Below are 20,740 nucleotides of genomic sequence, written 5' to 3'. Positions count from 1 at the left end.
GGCAGCCAGACTAGCCCTGCTTGCCTTTTGATTCCGAGCAACTTCTTCTTCTTTTTTTTTTGGCTGCGCCAGCCCACAAGATCTTAGTTCTCTGACCAGGGATCGAACCCGGGCCCACGGCAGTGAAAGCGCTGAGTCCTAACCGCTGGGCCGCCAGGGAATTCCCCCGAGCAACTTCTGAAGACCCCAGTGTCCACTCTGCATATGGATATTTGGACACGACCCAAATGGCTTCTCCATCTAGGCTGAAGGCGGGAGACAATCCACCACGATGCTGAGGCTCTGTCACCTGTTCAACAGTGACTGCCCACGCTGCTCCTCAGCCCCTGTGCCTCCTCAGTTTAGCCTTATGTTCCTAACACCTGCCTAAGGCAGTGCAATTTCTGGGGTCCAGAAGCTCCCAGGCTGCTCGAGAGGCTTCGTGCTCATCCTCACTTGCTTTTCAATTCACCTTCTCGCTCCCACCCAGCTGAATCTCTGGTGGCTTCCTATGGGGCTAGATGCTTCCTCCACCCTGCAATGGTGGAGGAAGGTACTGGGTCCCCACCCCACTTCACTCATATTTCTCCTCTGCCTCCACCCACCTTCACCCCTGCACCAGGCCACACCTCAGAGGCACCCTGTTGATGCCAGCCCGTCAGAGTGCAAAGGCAGACATTCAAGACATTGGGCTTGGGGCTTGGTGGCGCAGTGGTTAAGAATCCGCCTGCCAATGCAGGGGACACGGGTTTGAGTCCTGGTCCAGGAAGATTCCCACATACCGCGGAGCAACTAAGCCCGTGTGCCACAACTACTGAGCCTGCGCTCTAGAGCCCGTGAGCCACAACTACTGAGCCCGCATGCCACAACTACTGAAGCCTGCACGCCTAGAGCCCGTGCTCCACAACAAGAGAAGCCACGACAAAGAGAAGCCCGCATACTGCAACGAAGGCCCAACACAGCCATAAATAAATAAATAAATAAATAAAATTTATGTATATATATAAAAAAGACATTTGGCTTTTTCCTGCCCCTGGGCCCCAGACTCCTTCCTTCATCCCAGACCTGGAGGAGGTGCCTCAAGCCCTCGTGGTAGCCGCAGCATCCCTGCAGTCACTCCTGTATCAGGAAGTTGATGAGGGCGGTTCGGGGGGAGAGGAAGGCCTTCTTGATGCTTCGCCCCTGTAAGAGCCTGACACCCAGTTCACTTTGGAGAACCAGTTCGTGGACTTTGTCCTGGTCCTGGGCAACTTGTTGGGGCACAGGGATTTTGCCGCAGGCTTTGTTGTTGATCTGAGAAGGTGAAAAGCCGAGACAAACAATGAGGAAAGTCCTGAGAGTGGCAGGCAGCCAGACATCAATACCCACTGCCCCTCAAGGGTACTGCTGCCTCTGTGTGGGGAAGGAGTACGGGAAAAGAGAAAGAAGAGGCAGCACCTAGCTTCCCGGAAGAACAAAGCACACTTAGATGGGTAGGATTAACGCCTGAACGCTTTGGATAAGGAGAGGGAGAGGGCGCCACCCTGTACTTCCTGAGTGCTGCCCCGTCACAGCTGTGGTGGAAACTATGTCAAAAATCCTCAGCACGAGATGGCTTAGGCTGTATCCGGGGGTAGAGGGATTATTGTGTTACTGAAGCTCAAATCAAGTTTAGATCTGGCTACAGGGGGTGTCACCGAGGATTTACCTAGATCTCACGTGGACTAATTTCTGGGGTGTGTAGGCAACCTCCCTCCCTGATGACTGGCTCCAGAAGGGGGCGCTCAAGTTTGACCACCTGGAAGCTGGACCCACATCACACACAACTCTTGCCTAAAATGGGCCAGTATAGTTCTAGCCGTAGTGGTATTCACTGAATATTAGTTTCATAAGGATAAACTTCACATCAAATATGAACTGATACTGCCACCGAGGAAAGCGACACATGACCCAAATAGCTTCTGAACAGCCGTGCTTCAATTCCTCCATCCCATGGCTCCTGTAAGAATGTTTACCTTTTTTTCACGAATGCTCTTGTTTTTAACTTGGAAAATAAAGTCACTGTGTTATGAAAAATTACCAGGAATAACTTCTGAAGTTTCAACCCAAGCACATTATCCAGGATCCCTTAATCACGCACCTCATCTTTTCAGATTTCTGTAGAATTTAGCGGCATTCTTATGGGCTGCGTTAGCCTAGATCACTGGGTGGGAGACAAGTAAGACATCACCTCAAACAGCGGCTGCTTGACTTTAGAAAGGTCTCCCAGTCCCCATTTGGGGGCCTTGCAAGCTTCCGCCCCTCCAGCTTTGCCACCTCCACTTCATCGCTCAGCCTTGGTCCAGGCCTCTGCATTGTTCTCTTGGACTTTTCCAACAGCTGCCTGGAGGGCCCCTGGCCATGAGCACTATCCACCCGCCCCATCCACCACTACTCACTGACAGGAGCCCTGCAATGGCTAATGACAATAAAAGCTCACATTGTCTGAGTTCTCACTCTGTGCCAGGCACTGTGCTCCACAATCCACCTGAGTGAACCTGTTTATCCCCACCACAAGCCTGTGAGGTAGGTCACAGCCGTTCCATCCCCAATTCACAGAGGGCAAAGCTAAGGGATAGGAGGTGAAGCCACTTACCCAAGGCCCCTTTCCAGCAAGTGGTGGAGATGGGATGACCCCATGGACCCTCTCTCTTCCCTGTCAGCCCCCAACCTCTCGGGATGGAGTCTGGCCTTCTCTCCAGTGCTGCCCTGCCTCTGCCTCTGTTCCACCCCCTCCATGGCTCACGGTCCAGTGAGGACTTCCCCCGCCTTTGCTCCTTTCTCCACTAGGGAAATGCTGCTCCTCTTTCAAAGCCAAGGTCCACATCCCCTTCCTCGGATGCCTCCTCCAATCCCCCAACTGCCAGAGGCAGCGATGCTGATGCTAGCAGCATTTAATATTTACTGAGTGAGTTATTAAGCCCTGTTCTGCCACTGTTTCCTCACTTGTAAGATGGGGTTAGGCACGTATCTGCCTCGTCTGTGAAATGGGGAAAACAGCGGGGCCTGCTTCACAGGGCTGTTGTGTAGGGTTAATGAGTTAGTATCTGGAAAGTCCTAAGGGCAGTCCCTGCCTCTTAGTCGGTACTCACTGCGTGTTAGTGGCTTTTGTCATTAGTGTGTCCAGAAGCAGGCTAAGTACCTCCTGGCATTATCCCATCTAATTCTTTCAACAACCAGGTAAGGCAGGCCCTGTGTTTTCTAACTGAGGAAACTGAGGCTTAGAGAAATTAAGTATTTTGCAAAACTGAGATGGTCCAACTCCCAAGCTCTTACATCTTGACCTGGAGGCTACACAAACTCTCGGTGTGCATGACAATGCGTGTACCTCCCCAGACTGTCCCTCCTGGGTGCTGGGCTCCATGAAGACGATGTAGCGCCTCTGGGCTCAGAGCACACGGGCACGGCTGAACTGAATTACACCGAGTTATACTGTTCTGTGTTGCAACTTCTATTTCTGGCCATGGCACCAAGTGAGATCACGTGGAGACAGAACACAGACCTTGACAGAAGTCCTGCCACATGGCACAGTGCCCCAACCCAGAGGTTCTTGAGTTGGGTGTACTTGCAGGGAGTCCTCCACACATTTTAAATCTTGGATTTTTATTTCAATGATAATCTGAAATTATTTTACCAATTATCAAACCTAAATTTCTTTTCTTCAGTGGTAATTTAAAATGGAAAGACATTTTCACAGATTAAAACTTCAGTGTCTCAGGTTGGTATTTCTCAGTTGCGCTGAGGATGAGTTCTTAGGGGTACACAGATAGTTATTTCTTAGAAACATTATTCAAGTTAAAGAAATCGCCTCTCTGTGCCACAGGCTGGTTTTGGTTTTGAGGATTTGGGGAAGAAGCCTAGCAGGGCAGCCCCCCTCCTCCCCTCCATGGAGGGGGGAGCAAATCGGAGGCAGCGAGGAACTAAGTGTCGGGGAGGTGGTATGGAGACAGAGCATCTGTGAAGGAGCCAGTCTCCTGGGAGCAACTGGCTTTCCCAACATGGATCTGCCCGCAGGGCCCAGGGTTTGCAGACGAAGCAGGTGGGGCCTGGCAGGCCCGGCTCCTGTTCAGCCCCTGGGTGATTACTTTGTGGTACTTTCCACAGTTTGCAATTATTTTGTTTATTTTTCTCTTTCCTTCTTCTTTTCCCCTATCTTTCCCACCAGGCTTTAAGCTCCGTGAGGGCAGGGACCCTGTTTTTTGCATTTCAGTTTGTGTCCCCAGAGCCTAGCACTGTGCCTGATGTATTGATAGCATAGGTAACTTGATAATGACTGAGGAATAAACAAATAAACGTGGGCAAGGTGACGAGCTTCTCTGAGCCTGTGTCCTCAGCCGAAAAAAATGGGAACAGCTATGCCTATCTTTTACGGTGGTGAGAGTTAAATTAAACCTGGGATGTAAGTTAGCTGGCCCACGTGTGGTTCAGACTAAAAGCTTCACCCCTTGTTTTCTTTCCCTCTTCAGCCACATCAGCATATTTAGGAGATATTCCTCATAACGGGTCTCAGATTAAACAAATTAAATACATAAAAATTACATAAGGATAAACTATAGGAGAGTTATTTGCTCTATAATCAACTACTTTTATGTATTTAAAATGATGCAATTTACCAAAAAATAAATTTCATGTAGCCTTTCTGAAATATATTTTGCAGCGCGAGGTGTTCCTTGCCCACCTCCTCACCATCACCCTACCCCCTCCAAGAGCCCAGAGCAGCTGAATGAAACTTAGAGAGATTGAAACACAGTTGGAAAGGAAGACAATTAGAACCTATAATGTAGGACAGGTTGATACTTTCCACTTTCTGGCCACAAGTTGTATGCTCACAAGCTTTTGGCATGCGGTAACTTCAAAACTGAAGGTGCTGGCAAAGGAAGACAGGCTGGAGGGTTGGGCGGAGAGCTGAGTGGGCTAGAAAGGCCTGGCGAGAAACTTCCAAACCCATCCGTGTGTGTGTGGCCGGTTCGCCTTGGCCCTAGGGGCTGCAGGAGACACTCACCAGAACCGCCATCTGTACGACATCGGGCTGCTGGAGGAACTGCGGGTCCACAGCTGGCCAGGCTTGAAGCAGCACACTGGTGTCCCAGGCGTAGTGAGTACACAGCTTCCTTGGCACCAGCGCCAGGCCTGCAACGCCAAGGCACAGAGAGTCACTGAGCACGTACGAGGCCCTTGGGAGCACTAATAAAGCGTTTGCCCTGACACAGCCTGGCTTGGAGCCGTCTGAGGCCCCAGGAGGCCACACCATGGCTTTCCACAGCCTACCAGGTGCCCCCTACTTCCTTCAGCCTGGCTCATCATCCCAGTTTATAGGTAGCTTTCTTTTTCTTTTTTTGCAAACAACATCCAGAGCCATAACGATGGATGGACACACTGTTCTCAAGTGCATTTGCAAAAGCAAGGCTGCTGCTTTTACTCGGTCTCTCTGCAGTCCTGCTGGTGAAGGAATCCTTTGTGCTCCTGAGAGTGGATCCCAAAGTAATGAGCTGCATTTGCTTCCTTTCTGGCCCATGAATACTTGTGGCCTCAGAGTACTTTTACTCATAATCACCAGAGCCAACATGCTGAGAACAGCGGGCGCTCCTCCTGGACCTACTCTGAGGGCGCTCAACCTTTCCGCTAAACTTCTTCTCGGGAGGGGCTCCCGCCATTACCAAATTGGAAAAAGCTGTCCTTGGCTCAGGGTGGGTCAAACCCGAGGAAGCAGGGAGGAAGGAAACCCTCTCCAGTCTCTCTTCCCAGAGTGCTTCACGCTGCAGCTCCCAAAGCAGAGGAGGCTCACCATCCAGAGCTGCTCAGGGCCAACTGTCAGTGCTTTGCGACTTCAACCAGGGGCTTCCTAGCAGGGAAAGTTGGATTTCCAAGCCTCTGTTGATCTCATGAGTACAAAAGATGCCCCCAAATGGGCAGGAAATACACAGAGCAGAAAACAGATCCCTGGGCAATTGTTGTGTGGTATCCCCGCTGACTCCTGGTCCTCCCAGAGGCAAGCCCTGGGCAAGCGGGCAAGTGCATGTGGCCCGTGTGCCCACGCTGGGGGCGGTGCTATGGTAGATGCACAGCCCTTACGCTGTGAATGGCTTTTCCAGGGCTGGTGGAGGTGGGGTGGCCCTTACATACTTCCCCCTTATTACTAGCCTTGAGACCAGCAGACGCATTTGAGGGACGGGCCCATAGCTCAGGGGATGGTCTGAGGCCAAGTCTGGGACAGAGGGAATGAAGCCCACCAATGCCAGTCCCGAACACTGGGCTGTGAATGACAATGTTTTATTTTATGTTCTTTGATGACAAAAGTAATGCATGCTCCTTGCAGAAAATTTGTAAAAAGTCTAAAAACAAAGAAGAAAATCATGTTTACATGGATAGCATCTTCTTAACTTTTTATTTTGAAAGATACTAATGTATTTAATGAATACTTGTATGTACAAACCAACTCCACAAAATGAAACCAAACTACCACCAGGATCCTGCTGTAGATATAGTTTTGGATTCTCTTTTTTCCTACATTTTAAACTAATAATCAATTTCATGGAAAAGGATGACACACAATAGTATATACAGTATGGCCACAGTTTTAGTAAATATTTAAATAAACAGATAAAAATTTAGAAGGAAATACATCAGAAAAGCAGCAAGCATTAACCCCGGGAGGCAGAAGTATAGATGATCTTTCTATTAAAAACAAATTTATTGATGATGATGAAAAACCACCACTGAAACAATATCAATGCTGGTGAGGAAGCGAAACAATGGAATTCTTATGTACTGCCTCTCTCTAGGCCTTTAGTAGTATTAGGAAGAAGACAGCTACCAGAGCATTCACTGAAGCATTGTTGACGTTTTTTTAATAGTAAAAATAATTAAAACTTCAAACAGCCCATATGTCCATTAGTAGGGGACTAGATAAATAAATTGTGAGCTATTTATTCAACAGAATATTATACAGAGTGAAATGGAATAACTAGAACTATAAGAATAAACATAAATTTCAAAAAAATGATAGATTTTCTACAAGGAATACTTATTACTTTTGTAATTAGAAAAGATATTTAAAAACAGTTTTCCACGCTATAACATCAGTTCAAGATTTTTCTTCAGTTTTTTTTTTTTAGGTTTCATTTTCTTGCCCATTTATCCATAATTTATTTTGCATATAATGTGAAAAAACATTCTTAAAAAGAACTTGGTCAGGGCTTCCCTAGTGGCGCAGTGGTTGAGAGTCCGCCTGCCGATGCAGGGGACACGGGTTCGTGCCCTGGTCCGGGAAGATTCCACATGCCACGGAGCGGCTGGGCCCATGGGGCCCAGCCATGGGCCCATGAGCCTGCACGTTCGGAGCCTGTGCTCCGCAATGGGGGAGGCCACAACAGTGAGAGGCCCGCGTACCGCAAAACAAACAAACAAACAAACAAAAAAAACTTGGTCAATTCTCCAAATCCAATCTGTTGAATAAACCTTCTCTTCCCTATTGGTTTGTGATTTTTCTTTTACAATATATTATATTAGGGATGGTTTCAGAACTATTCACTACAAAGATACTCAAAATGCCTGTCTGTGATGAGCTGAAGAACGGGCCAGAATATGAATTAACACACTGCTTCCTTCATTGAGAAATTCTTGCTACCAAAAAAATGGTCAGTCTTACACGAATATGTGCTTAGTGACACAGGTGATGTACCTACTAAGCTCCTTATCTTGGCCTAGAGACAGTTCCTAGACCAGCCTCAGGTCTACGGACCACTCTGAATAGCACTGGTCCATTTTGTTCTGTTGACCTCTGTCTTGGTTCTTGTGCAGGCATCACAGATTTGTTGTAGCTTCACATGTTTTACTATTTGTCACTCCTATTGTAACCCTGTGCTGCCAGTCAACCTGAGGGAAGGAAAGGCCCATCGGGGTCTGAGAATCAAGTAGCATAAAAGATGTATTCCTGGGGCCCATCTGGCCCCTGTGTCCTGGGATTCCCATGCTTCTAATGAACTTACTCCATTTCTAACAGATGTGCCTTTTGGCAGAAGCAGAAAGGAGCTTCCTGCTTGTTCCTCAGAAGGGATCCTATTAAGACTCATATCGCAAGACAGAGGTCACAGAAGGAAGATAATTACTTCTTTATTTTAGCTGGCTGGGCCAGCACGCCTTGTCCTGTGACCCAGCTGCAGTGGGAAGCATTCCAAAATCTCCGCATGGCAGTTGTACAGGATGCCTGGGAGATGAAAGGACATTGGACACAAATGTTCTGGGCAGAAGCTGTTACAAATTCCACTTTAAAAAAAATGAGGAAGTCCAGCCTTCCTGGAGCAATTTGGATGCTTATTTATAGCGGCCTGGGCCCCTGCCAGCAATTCCATATAGATGGGAGTGGGGCCATCCTGCTCAGCAGGGAGGAAAAGAAACTTACCACCCCCAGTTCTACGTAGTGTTTTTGCCTTCCTGCTCTTTTTAGGGTAGTAAAAATACCTAATATTTGCATGGCAAATACAATGGTTTCTTTACGTGACACAGGTCAGGTCAAGAGCTGGCCTTTGGGAAGCATGTGGAGAAAGTCTGAACACAGGCTGGGAAGTGGAAAGGCCCTGGCACACAAGGCCACCACGCAGGGCCAGCTGTCGCTCTCAGCCCACCCCCTTCCTGCCCCTCCTCTGGAGAGCTGTTGTTGCTGACCTTCCCGTGAAATAACTGAAACAAGCCTCCTCTCCCGCTCTGAGAGCTGGTGAGGTTGCCATGCCACCATGGCACCCGGAGTGAGTGTTGGGTGGTCATGGTGCCCGTGGATGGCAGGCCTGTCTCCAGCCCACCCCCATCCTCATATACACACAGAGGAGGACCTGGGGACTCTGTGGTGTCTCATCCCCATCATGCCTCGTCCAGCCCTGGCACTTCCAAGGAAGTGGACCGGAAGTGATGCTACTTCACATTAGCCTTTACCCACAGAAAGGGTTCTGTTGACATTATTTTGAAATAACAACACTGACACAGCATACACATTCATGTATAAAACCATCCGAACATCAGCAGATGTCTTACTGTCCCTTACAAGTATCTTAGTGTCCCTTACAAGAAGTGTTCCCACACTTCCAGATTATTTGTAGATTTGCAGTTGTTGTTACTGTTGTTGTTGTTCCTTGGCTGTACTGCGTGGCTTGTGTGATCTTAGTTCCTCAGCCAGGGATTGAACCTGCACCCTTGGCAGGGAAAGCGTGGAATCCTAACCGCTGGTCCGCCAGGGAATTCCCAAGATTTACAGTTTTGTTGAAATTAATGAATACAGCATATATGTACAGCAAAACAATATAGCTACAATATTTTACCACCATTTTTACTAAGAAAAATGGGTTTATGGTGGTAGACTATACTTCAAGATTAGAGTTACTTCAGAAACTTAAGAGAGGCAAAGGGTCACCTTGTTGTGACCCTCACAATTAAAGTACTGATGGAAGACTTGGAGATGACAAGAAGTAAAAGCCGGAGGCAAAAACCAAGATAGATAAATCACTGCTGAAACTGTAAAAATGGCCAGAGAAATAGAAATGGAGATCTTATCACCACATTTTAAATAACTTGTATTTTGGACAAGAGGCTCATCTCAAAGCAGCACAAAAAAAACAGAAAAAGAGGAGAAATCACTCAAATGCCCATCAGTGGATGACTGTTTAATAACCTATGGAATATTCACTGGGTAGGACACCATATAGCTGTTAAAAAAGAACAGGGTCAGGGCTTCCCTGGTGGCGCAGTGGTTGAGAGTCTGCCTGTCGATGCAGGGGACGCAGGTTCGTGTCCCGGTCCGGGAAGATCCCACATACTGCGGAGCAGCTGGGCCCGTGTGTGAGCCATGGCCGCTGAGCCTGTGCGTCCAGAGTCTGTGCTCCGCAATGGGAGAGGCCACAACAGTGAAAGGCCCGCGTACCGCAAAAAAAAAAAAAAAAGAACAGGGTCAGCCTGTAAGTTTTGATATAGAACGACACTATACACTCCATATGGTAAGAGAGAAACATTTCACATACGTGCATGGATTTCTGTCAAATCAACTATCCAACTGGCAGTGGAGGTGCCTGGGGAGAGCAACTGAACGTAGGGGTGAGGATGGGAGGGAACTTAGGACACACCCTTTGTAAGAACTGAAGGTTTTACAATATGCATATAGATGTACTTTTCAATGAAAAATCTAGGTTCTGCTTTTGCTTTAAGAAGCCCAGAGAGGTACACTGGAGGGTGAAGCTATTTTCTGCAGCTGGCTCTATGCACTTTTCTTCGGAAGCGGGGCTTGTATAGCTGTGAGATCACCCTCGAGGAGCAGCGCTCCTTGGGCACTTAGGGCAGACCCATCCCATCACCACGAGCTCCTTCACACTGCTCTGCAGAGCGATGCAGGAGACACGGGAGCCTCACACACTAGTGGGATGAATGGCTGCATCTGGTCAGTTGTGTGTGTGTGTGTGTGTGTGTGTGTCTGTTAAAACCTTCCACAACAAGAAATAAATTGCTTCTTCCCTTCCTTCCTCTCTCATCGTCTATGACATTCCAGAACCAGAATCTCAACACTCAGGACTTGTGGGTTTAGAAAGGTAATTTAAAACAAACAAACAAAAAGAAATTGAAATGATTATAGATTCATAGGAGGTTGCAAAGAAATGTACAGGAGGTCCTGTGACCCCTCCCCCAGCCTCCCCCAGTGGTAACATCTGGCATAACTACAGCACAATATCAAAACCAGGAAATGGACATTGGTACAATCCACAGAGCTCATTCAGATTTCACCAGTTTTTGTTTGTTTGTTTGTTTGTTTTTTGTGGTACACGGGCTTCTCACTCTTGTGGCCTCTCCCGTTGCGGAGCACAGGCTCCGGACGCACAGGCTCAGCAGCCATGGCTCATGGGCCCAGCCGCTCCGCGGCATGTGGGATTTTCCCAGACCGGAGCATGAACCCGTGTCCCCTGCATCGGCAGGCGTACTCTCAGCGACTGCGCCACCAGGGAAGCCCAAGATTTCACCAGTTTTATAAGCACTAACGTGTGTGCGTGTGGCTTCATATAACCACCACTGCACTCAAGAGACAGAACTGTTCCATCACCACAAGGCTCCCTTTTCCCTTTTATGGCCACCATCCCTTCTGCCCAGTCCCCAACCCTACCCTGGGCAACCACTAATGTGTTCTTCATCTCTGTAATTTTGTTTTTTTCAAGAATGTTATAAATGGGATCATAGAATATACAGCCTTTTGAGATTGGCTTTTTTTTTTTTTTTTTTTTTGCGGTACGCGGGCCTCTCACTGTTGTGGCCTCTCCCGTTGCGGAACACAGGCTCCGGACGCGCAGGCCCAGCGACCACAGCTCACGGGCCCAGCCGCTCTGCGGCACGCGGGATCCTCCCGGACAGGGGCACGAATCCGTGTCCCCTGCATCGGCAGGTGGACTCTCAACCACTGCGCCACCAGGGAAGCCCGAGATTGGCTTCTTTTTCACTCACCATAATCCCCTTGAGATCCATCCAAGCTGCTGCCTGTTAGAAAGGTCTTTTTTTTTTTTTTTTTATAGTCAGGCTACAGTTTATTACAGCAAAGGGATAAAAAGCAGGATCAATAAAGGGAAAAAGTACATCAGGCAGAAGCTGGAGGATACCAGGTATAAGCTTCCAAGAGTCCTCTCCCAGTGCAGTCACACAGGACATACTAAATCCCCCAGCAATGAACTGCAGAAACACATGCAAAATGTTTTCTTCCAGGGAAGTCTGCTTGAGCCTAAGAGTCCAGGGTTTTTATTGGGGTAACTGCAGTGGTAACTGCAGTTACTGAAACTTCAGACCCTCCAGAAGGAAAGCAGGTGTTCACCATAAATCACATTTTTTACACAAACTATCCACACAAGCTGGTATAATGTGGTTCAAGACGTCAAACATGCACAGTGCCCTAATCAGTTAGTAGCATAGGGAACATTCTAAGACCTCAGTTCCTAGGAGCCAGCCAAAGGCTAGTCATACAAGTAGGCCCTTCTGAGAATGTACAAGATTTGAGTAACTCAAGGCTGCTGGGTTAATTATTTACTTCACAGATAGGAATCAAATTATCGTGAATTTAATGTACTATATATATATATGATAAAGCAGTACATTATAAAATACATACATTAAATTATAATTAAATGTAAATAAATATATCATAAATGTTATAGGACATATCATACATATGATAAGCAGTACATTAAATGCAAGGTATTATTATTATTACAAATGAGTAATGAGGGCTAGAGCTGTCCTAGGGTGTGACTGAGCAGAGTAATAATGGACATTTGCGAGGCAACTCCTCAGAGCACTGAATGGGAGGCTGTGAAAAAAATCCCACTGAAGAGTTTTTCTCTCTGATAGAGATAATTTTGTCACTAGAACCATTTTGTCCCTCTCCAGTTTGACACCATACATTCTTATCATTAGCTACGTATTTCTTGGGGGGGCATGCACAAGCTAAATTGTTCCACCACCCACGATGGAGTTTTGGCAAGGATGTGACCCTTCCAAGGAAGGTGCAGAATTGAGCCTCTGGAAAAAGGCGTAGACAGGTGCTTCCTAACAAACCCTGAGCAAGGCTCAGTAAAAGACTGTGATTAGTAATATGATGACTAATACCAACAGTGAATTTGAGTCTGAACTGAATTGAGATGAATTTATGTGAACCTGAATACTGTGGGAATATCATTTTGAGCTAAATACTGGACTAGATGCCCAGCCAAACCCTGATCTTTTTTTTTCCAAAAAAAATGTGCCCTCTAAGGATGAAGAAAAAGACTATGGAGATGAAACTTGGGCACTGTGCATTAGAATGATTTCCTTGTGGAGAGGGGAGGAGGAGGGTCATCCTGAGGAGGCACACTTACCCATGCCTAAAACTGCCAAAAGCATTTACCAAGGGATAGTCTGTATTATCTGAACCCAGTTGGTGGTGGCAGCCAGTAGACTGGAGAGCAACTTGGGGGAGGGTGGATCTTACAGATGGACAACAAGCCTCCTGATGGAGCTTTGGTGAGAGAGTGCATGTTAGAGTATTTTAGCTGCTGTCGGCCTCCTCCCCTGCTTTATATCTGCGTAGCTGCTGTAGTTCCCCCCACCAACTGCCCAAGAGGGGGACCTGAGGCAGTTGCCCTTATTCTGCATGTAAGATAAAACCAGCTCATTTGTATTGCTGGTATATTCTTAGAAAGGTCATTTTTGATGATGATAAAATGATACCTTTAACCAGAGTACCACCAAGGAGCTCCCTGTTTGGTGATTTTCCGTTTTTTTTACTATCTACCAACAAAGGAAACCTTGTGTCCTTTGTGTGGAAACAGTATCAGTAACTCCAAATATGCAAAATTTCCCTAACACCCTCATAGATAGGACAGTATTCTATGGTGGTAAACAAAAGATAAATTTGTAAATTCAGATGTGGTCTATTGACCTTCTCAGATCCAAAGTTTCAGGAAGGAAAAAAAGATTTCCTCATCCTGTTGAAGTGTGCACACTGCCAAGACACTGGTTCTGTTTCTTGGGTCTCCACTGATTCTTAAAGTGATCGGTAGAGAAGCGCTCTGGGCTTCTCTAAAGGTTTCCTTTTATCCAGAGCCATGATGGCCATTTTGCCCATGGACCCCAAATTGCCCCCCAGAAGACAGATCTCAATTCTGCTGCCCTTGAGGGAGGATCTCGTTTATGAAAACCTGCTTCTCTGGAGAATTCTGAGAAATGGTAATTTCTGAACATCCCACCCTCACTGACCACATTTCCATTATAATCATTGTGAGGTTATCTTTCGAAGATGCAGGAATGAAACCAGAAGTTATATGAAAGCTATGTCTTTTAGAATAAACCAAATGTGTGTAAAAACTGTCCCAAAGGCTTGAGACAAGAGTGACTGACAGTGTGGGATGACAATAATGACCCTCACAACATAGCACTTCTGTTTGCAAAGGACTTTCAACACCTTGTGACGCTGGCCCTTATCCGCTGCTGGGAGAGGCAGGAAGGGGTCGTGGCCCCATTCTCTCCAGAAGGCACCTGACAAAGACCTGTCTGTGAGTTAATGACCAGGGTGATATGCCTGGTGTGCAGGACTCCTCACTTGACTGTGCTATAGCCCCCGATGCTCATTCAGAGGAGCCACACACATACACATGTGCAGAGCCAGGAGACAAAGGCTTCCCATTGTTTCTTCGAATTAAAAAAAAAAAATTAGTTGCCATGAATTTGTAAAGCTTGAGGGAAGATCTTCTCAAGTGAATGAACACAGACTGCAATGCCCGCTGCTCAGAATGCCCTCCCCAGCTTTCCCACCAATGCCTAAAACAGAGCCAGGCACAAAATACATTCTCAATGAATGTTTACTGAATGGCTGAATGAGACATGCTAGCAAAACTAAGACTCAGTCTAGACCCACTCCTTATTATAACACAGCTCACAAAAGCCCACTGGTATTGTGTGTGGAAAAAAACATGGAGCAAAGTTTGAAATGGGCCAGTTGCCACCATACTGCTTTAGTGTATATCCTACTGGAGATCTTGTCACACAATTGAAGGACAGACTAACAGGGTAACACCACAGCGTACACCTGTCTGGTAAGACCTGCTGGGCAGGGACAGGACCCTGGAGACAGCAGACCCTCTCTGCCACCCTCCCAAATCCTGGCCCTAAAACACAGAGACTGGAGGGGCAATGCAAGGAGGGAGTTTCTGAAAACCCCATTTACATCAGTCCCTCCTGGGAGAAATGAAATGAAGGAGGCAGACAGATAATGTGGGACAAAAAAGGACGATAAAAGGGAGAGATCTGTATATTCTAGGGTCAGAGTAAACACTTTTATTATAAATTAGATAAGGTTTGCTTTAAAAGAAGGGAAGACTAGGAAAGAATTAACAGTGTGCCATTTAAAAGACTTAATGATCACAATGATCACCAATGCTAAATGAAAGAGGCATGTTTCCTGCCTAAGGAGATAATGAAAGGCTACATAATCTAATATGATATGGCAGTAGCCTGGCAGGACCTAATACCACCCACCCTTTAGGGCATTCTAGCTATTCAGCAAAGAATGGGTGAACGTCTTGTCCTGTATAGTCTGTTCTAAAGCACAGAAGCAACTCAATTCACTTGGTGAAGTCAGCAAAACCCTTACTCCCAAACCTGACAATGCCTACTAAGATAAAACTGGTGTCTCTTAGGCGTATAATTGCAAAATTCTAAATAAAACACTAGCATATAGAATTTAACAGTATGTTAAAGGTTTACTACCCCATGGTTAAGGTAAATTTATCCCACAATAGGCTATTAGGCAATCAATTAATTGGATGTAGGTCATGACAACAGGGCAAAGGGGAAAATTAAAAGCAAAGGATACAACACCATAACAATTGAAGAATGGATGTTAAGTAAAATCTACCTCCCAATTCCTAAGACGAGTTCTGGTAAACAAGGTTAGAAGGCCACTTCCTTAACATGACAGGGAATATCTACTATAAACCAAAAGCCAACACCATACCTAACAGGGAAGTGTTCCATTTAAATCTGGAAATGAAACAAGATCGGCTGTTGCCAGTATTCTTTAACATTACATACGGTTTTCTAAGCAGTATATTAAAGAAAGTAAACAGACACAAGGGCATTACTATCAGAAAGGAGAAAATTTAACCTTATTTGCTGATCATAGACTCCTGGAAAATCCAAGAGGATTCTACCCCTTAAATGAAGGAGGAGAGATTGGTAGGGAATCTGGTTAGAAAATAAGGAAGTAAATTAATATTAAAAATTATATGCCAGATATTACCAGTCAAAAATTATTAAAGAAAAAAGATTCCAGTCACAATAACAAAAATAAAATGAAATGTGGCAAGATTACTTGAGAATAATCTTAAGAAATGTGTGGGACCTACATGAAGAAAATTACAAAACTTGCCCAGGCACGAGGGAAGTCTTGAATGAATGGAGAGACAGATCATGTTTTGGAATGGAAGCCTAGATGCAGTAAAAATGTGAAACTTTCCCAAGTTAATTCTAGGTTTAACCAAATCTCAATCAAAATCTCAAGGAGATTTTGGGAGAACTTAACAGAACTATGCCAGAGTTCTACTGAGAAGAATAAACAGGTGAGAAGAGCTAAAATAATTATGAAAAAGAAATGAATGCCACTTCTCAGAGGCCCCCAGATAAAAGCATGATGTAAACACAGCATCCCTAGGCTGCCTGGCTTCTGCAAGCTCCTTTGAAACATCCACAGAAGTCACAGGAGACCTCTGAACACAAGGTCTGGAGAATGGGGCCCAGAATAACCATCAAGTCCTCCTGCACAGCACCTTCTCACTTCATTCCCATTTCCACAGAGAGGTCCCAAGTGCAGATGCCAAACGCTGGACCCCACGGCTGAATAATGCTCAACAAGAGGCTGGAGCACATGCTGCTCAGTAGTAACTGGTCAAGCAAGGCCTCCCCACCTACCTGCCCAGAGCTCCGAGGTTATGTGAGGGGCCATGGGAGCAGCCATCACCATCAGGGCGCAGAGAGCATCCTCAAACTCAGGGCTGTGGAGAACAACTCTCTGAGAAGCTTGCTGAGGAACAGAAAAGAACAGCAATGTAAGAACACTGAGGTGTACAAGATAAGCCTGGGTAAGAAAGGCCATGAATGTATGTGAAATCCAGAGACACAAACAGGCAGGAAGAAACCCTCTTCAACATCATTTTTGCTCTGCGCAAAGAACTTTCCCTATTTAATCATAGTATTAAAAATAGCTGGAGCAGCAACAGCAGATATATTACTATTTGTCTTTTTGGCCGTGCTGCGCGGCTTGCAGGATTTTAGTTTCCTGGACCAGGGATCGAACCCGTGCCCCCTGCAATGGAAGTGCAGAGCCCTAACCACTGGACCGCCACGGAATTCCTGAGCAGATATACTGTTGACTGAGCATTTAACCACGCCCACGGTCTGATGCTAACGCATTTGGTTTTTACTACCCTTTGAGGGCAGTATTGTTACCCCATTTGACAGATTAAGCAGCTAAGGGTTAGAGTGGGAGAGTCATCTGTCCTGCGTACACGGTTAACCAAGAGATGGAGACCAGATTAGAATCCAGGTCGGTCCTAATTCTTAACCACTCAGCTATGTTTCCTATGTGCACAGAACCAGTGGGAAATACAGAGACTAGCTCAAAGGTTCTGCAATGTGGAACCTCCAGGACAGGGGTCCTCTTGCGCCCCTCAGGGAGCTCAGGGTTCCCCATTCTTCGACAGTTCCTGCAAACACTCAGTGTCTTCCTGAGGTGTGGCTAATCAGTTAACTCAGTCACACCCATTCACTTTATGGGGCACCTACTATACACCAGACTTCAGAGATAAAACGTCCAGAAAGGCATAGTCTCTGCCCTCAAGGAGCTGCAGGCCACCTCACCACGTGACTGGAGGCCACGCTCCCTCCTCGGTTACCAGCAAATGAGCACAGACGGGCCACCTACCGAGAGGGCACTGCTGAGTCCCATCAGTTGAGAAATCGCAGAATTCAGTGAGAAGTCCTCTGTGAAATGGGCAGTCACCTATTCGTAAAAAGTTGAATTATTCACTTTATTCAAATTTCCTTTAAGCTTTCCATAAAAAAACTAAATTATCCAAAAAATGTGAAACTAAATGCATGTAATAAAAGATATTTATAAATGTATTCACTATCTTAAATAGTCCCTTTATGTTTCGTCAGCACAAAGATTTTTTTTTTTTTTTGCTGTACGCGGGCCTCTCACTGTTGTGGCCTCTCCCGCTGCGGAGCAACAGGCTCCGGACGCGCAGGCTCAGCGGCCATGGCTCACGGGCCCAGCCGCTCCGTGGCATGTGGGATCTTCCCGGACCGGGGCACGAACCCGTGTCCCCTGCATCAGCAGGCGGACTCTCAACCGCTGCACCACCAGGGAACCCCAGCACGAAGATTTTTAAAATCAAAGTCAATGTTGTTTCCACCACTCAAGACTGTTACTCTTCCCCCATATTTGGGACAGTGTTGCTTCCCATAGTAGGTGCCTAAGAAAACACTGATCATTACCTGAAAAGGAGGCAGGACCCATTTGATGAGCAAACATCAAAACGATAGTAAACAGGAGATGGGGTAAAGGATGTCACCTCTCTGTGGTTACATGACTTCAATTCACAGTGAAGATTATTGGTATACGGGATAAGGTTAGTTTTACATTTTCAAACATGGAGTCAACACAAGAACACAAATACGATTTGTCAGCTTTTTCCTGTTGGTGCTTTTCAATTTTGACCATGGGCAAAGATATAGAAAAATAACACATCCTTAAGATGTCCAGAGTTTCCAACTTGTTGAAATAACCCAATTCCATTATCTGACAGAAGAGAAGAATTTGCCAAATCCAAAGACAAAAATATGGGGTATGAAAACGATCATTCAGGCATCACTCAGATCACTAAATTCAATTCCGTGAGCTCTGTTTCTCTGCACTATAGTGGAGAGGATGAAAATAAAGCTGAAGAAGTGTCAATAAATGAGACCATGCTGGACCCAGGGCCACTGCAGGTTATACAAACCAGAGGAAAAGCCCTGCTCCTTCAATGTAATCAGTTGCCAGAGTCCAGCGAAGTGACCTTGGCTAACTTTCTAAGCTTGAATCAGCACAACTTAAAAAAAAAAATTCAGCCTAAGGAGAATTTGGGGTATCTGGTACCCATTAAAAAATGGCTTCAGATTTCCTAAGGGCCTTCTTTCAAAGATATATGACATTTTTTCACAAAGTTCTTAAAAAAGGTGAATGTCATGGTATTACAGCAGACCTCTAGATGAACAATTTAAAGGGATGCTATCAATGAAGAATCTTTTAAAATGATTTAGACAATAATATACTATTCTCTAAGAAGATAAAGTGAACAATTATTTTACCTGTAAAATTTAACCCACAATAACTCACGTGAACATTGTGTAACAAAGTACCTGAGTGGGAAAGTACTCGCTATTCTGAGTATCAGGGAACTCTGCTCTGTTCCTCACTGGTTGTGTGACTTTCATAAGACATTTAACCTCTCTGTGTCTCAGCTCTGCCCACAGATGGGATGATGAGGAGGCTAAAGAAGAGAGTATTTTCCAGCCCCTTTCAACTCTAAAATTCTGTTTCTGTTTTTATAACATATACAGTGTGTCATCAGTATGATATTAAATTTGGTTCTCTACCTGGATGTGTTAAATACGGAAACATGGAAAGTGGGCAGCTTCTTGAGATCCGGGATGGATAAATGGGAGGCACCATTAGTGGGAGCCATTTCCTGAGAGCATCTCTGTTCATGACAACGTTTGCACTGTTGCTCCACCTTGGTGAAATACCCAAAGCAGTAAGATCAATTAATCAAGGCAAGTGGGCCACCATAATAAGAAAGGAGGAAGACCCAGAGTGCCCACCCCAAGGCAGGGTGAGCCACACAGATCACGAGGGCTCAGTTACAGAATCAACCAGTGTCCCCTGGAAGGTTTCTGACCTGAGAGATGATGGAGTTCTTGTACTCCCACAGCTTCCTGCCCTCGGCTTTCTCCTCGTTACTCAACAGCTGAGGCCTGGGAACCTTCCCAGAAACCCTGGCCTCGATAAATCGAGTTGCCAAGGACCAGAGACGCTGCTGCCATCTCAGCACCCCAGGGAGAGCGTCGGCTGAGTGTAATGTCAGTGAATGAGAGAGAGAAAGAGAGACATGTGAGAATGATTGGTTTGGTTATACCTAAGTGACAAAGCACCTGTGAATGAAGAGACACTTCATGCTGCCCGGTGGATCTCTCCAAGGGCACGGAGAAGGGTCCTTCCTGGCTTCCAGTGTCTGGGAACTCAGACCAGGACTGACTCTATCATTTCTTAGAGCTCCAAATATTCAGAGTACAGGATGGCAGGGCTACACAAAGGGTTTCCACCAACTGTCACTGGCCCACAACGAGCTTAGAAGCTTGGGCCAGGATGTGCATCAGGGCACTGCCTCCTTGGTTAAGAAATCTTGCTGTGACAAAAGTGTCCTCGGAACTAACAGTGTGCTTGGAGACAGGGTTGACTTACACTGGTGCAGGTGCCCCATCTCACGTGGACAGGTAACATGCAGAGGTGGCAGTGGTCCACAGACCGCACTCTGAGCTGCAGTGCTGCACAGTCTGAGGTGTTTTAACACAACCCCTGTCCTCGCCAGATCCGTGTGTATCACATATTTCAGATGTGTTCATCAAATCAGCTGTTCATCTGATCGGGAGAAGTTGAACAGCTTCACCTGGTGGCCCTGGTCACACGGCTAACCAAATTAGGGCCAGTTCAGGCCTTTTACACTTTAGCCACTGGACTAGACGTTCTCAAGCCTGGATGCACAGCAGGATCTTCTGGAAGGCTTGTTAGAGACAGATTCCTGGAGCTGGTCCCACAGGGAGGGCTGGGGAGCCAGAACCTGGGCCTGAGTGTCCCCAGGGATTCTAGTTCCAGGACTGGCATCTGTGACCACTGCTCCAGACCACACTTCTCACTAGAAATGGTGTGTTGAACTGAACGGTGATTCCAGGCATCTGATTTCTTTTTCCCGTAACACTTGGATAAGACCACATGAAGGAAAACTGAATTACTGATTACTGTTGGCCAGCTTATTCTAGGATATCCAGATACCTGAGATTATTCTACCTCACACCATTTTAGGTCTAAACAACTTTGAAGGGACGAATCTCCCCTGCGGGGGCCTCTGAAGGCTACTGTGGGTGACTGAAGAGG

General features: G+C 46.3%; 1 protein-coding gene across 8 annotated transcripts in view; it reads right to left on the bottom strand.

Moving 5' to 3' along the window:
* Positions 1 to 20,740, bottom strand: part of LARS2 (leucyl-tRNA synthetase 2, mitochondrial) — a 278,070-nt gene that overhangs the window by 7,875 nt on the left and 249,455 nt on the right. For 7 of the 8 annotated variants that reach the window (XM_079934198.1, XM_079934196.1, XM_079934201.1 and 4 more), the window contains 5 exons: positions 19,488 to 19,657; positions 17,468 to 17,545; positions 16,456 to 16,567; positions 5,000 to 5,127; positions 454 to 1,272 (listed from right to left, as the gene is read on the bottom strand). In XM_079934198.1, coding sequence (XP_079790324.1) covers positions 1,093 to 1,272; positions 5,000 to 5,127; positions 16,456 to 16,567; positions 17,468 to 17,545; positions 19,488 to 19,657 — 668 coding nt within the window. In that variant the 3' untranslated portion in view covers positions 454 to 1,092. Of the gene's footprint in view, positions 1 to 453; positions 1,273 to 4,999; positions 5,128 to 16,455; positions 16,568 to 17,467; positions 17,546 to 19,487; positions 19,658 to 20,740 lie in introns of those variants that run through there. The other variant, XM_079934197.1, reaches the window with a different exon arrangement.

This window comes from Stenella coeruleoalba (assembly GCF_951394435.1).
Source record: "Stenella coeruleoalba genome assembly, chromosome: 10".
Lineage (NCBI taxonomy): Eukaryota > Metazoa > Chordata > Mammalia > Artiodactyla > Delphinidae > Stenella > Stenella coeruleoalba.
This window is presented reverse-complemented; position numbering and strand designations above follow the sequence as displayed.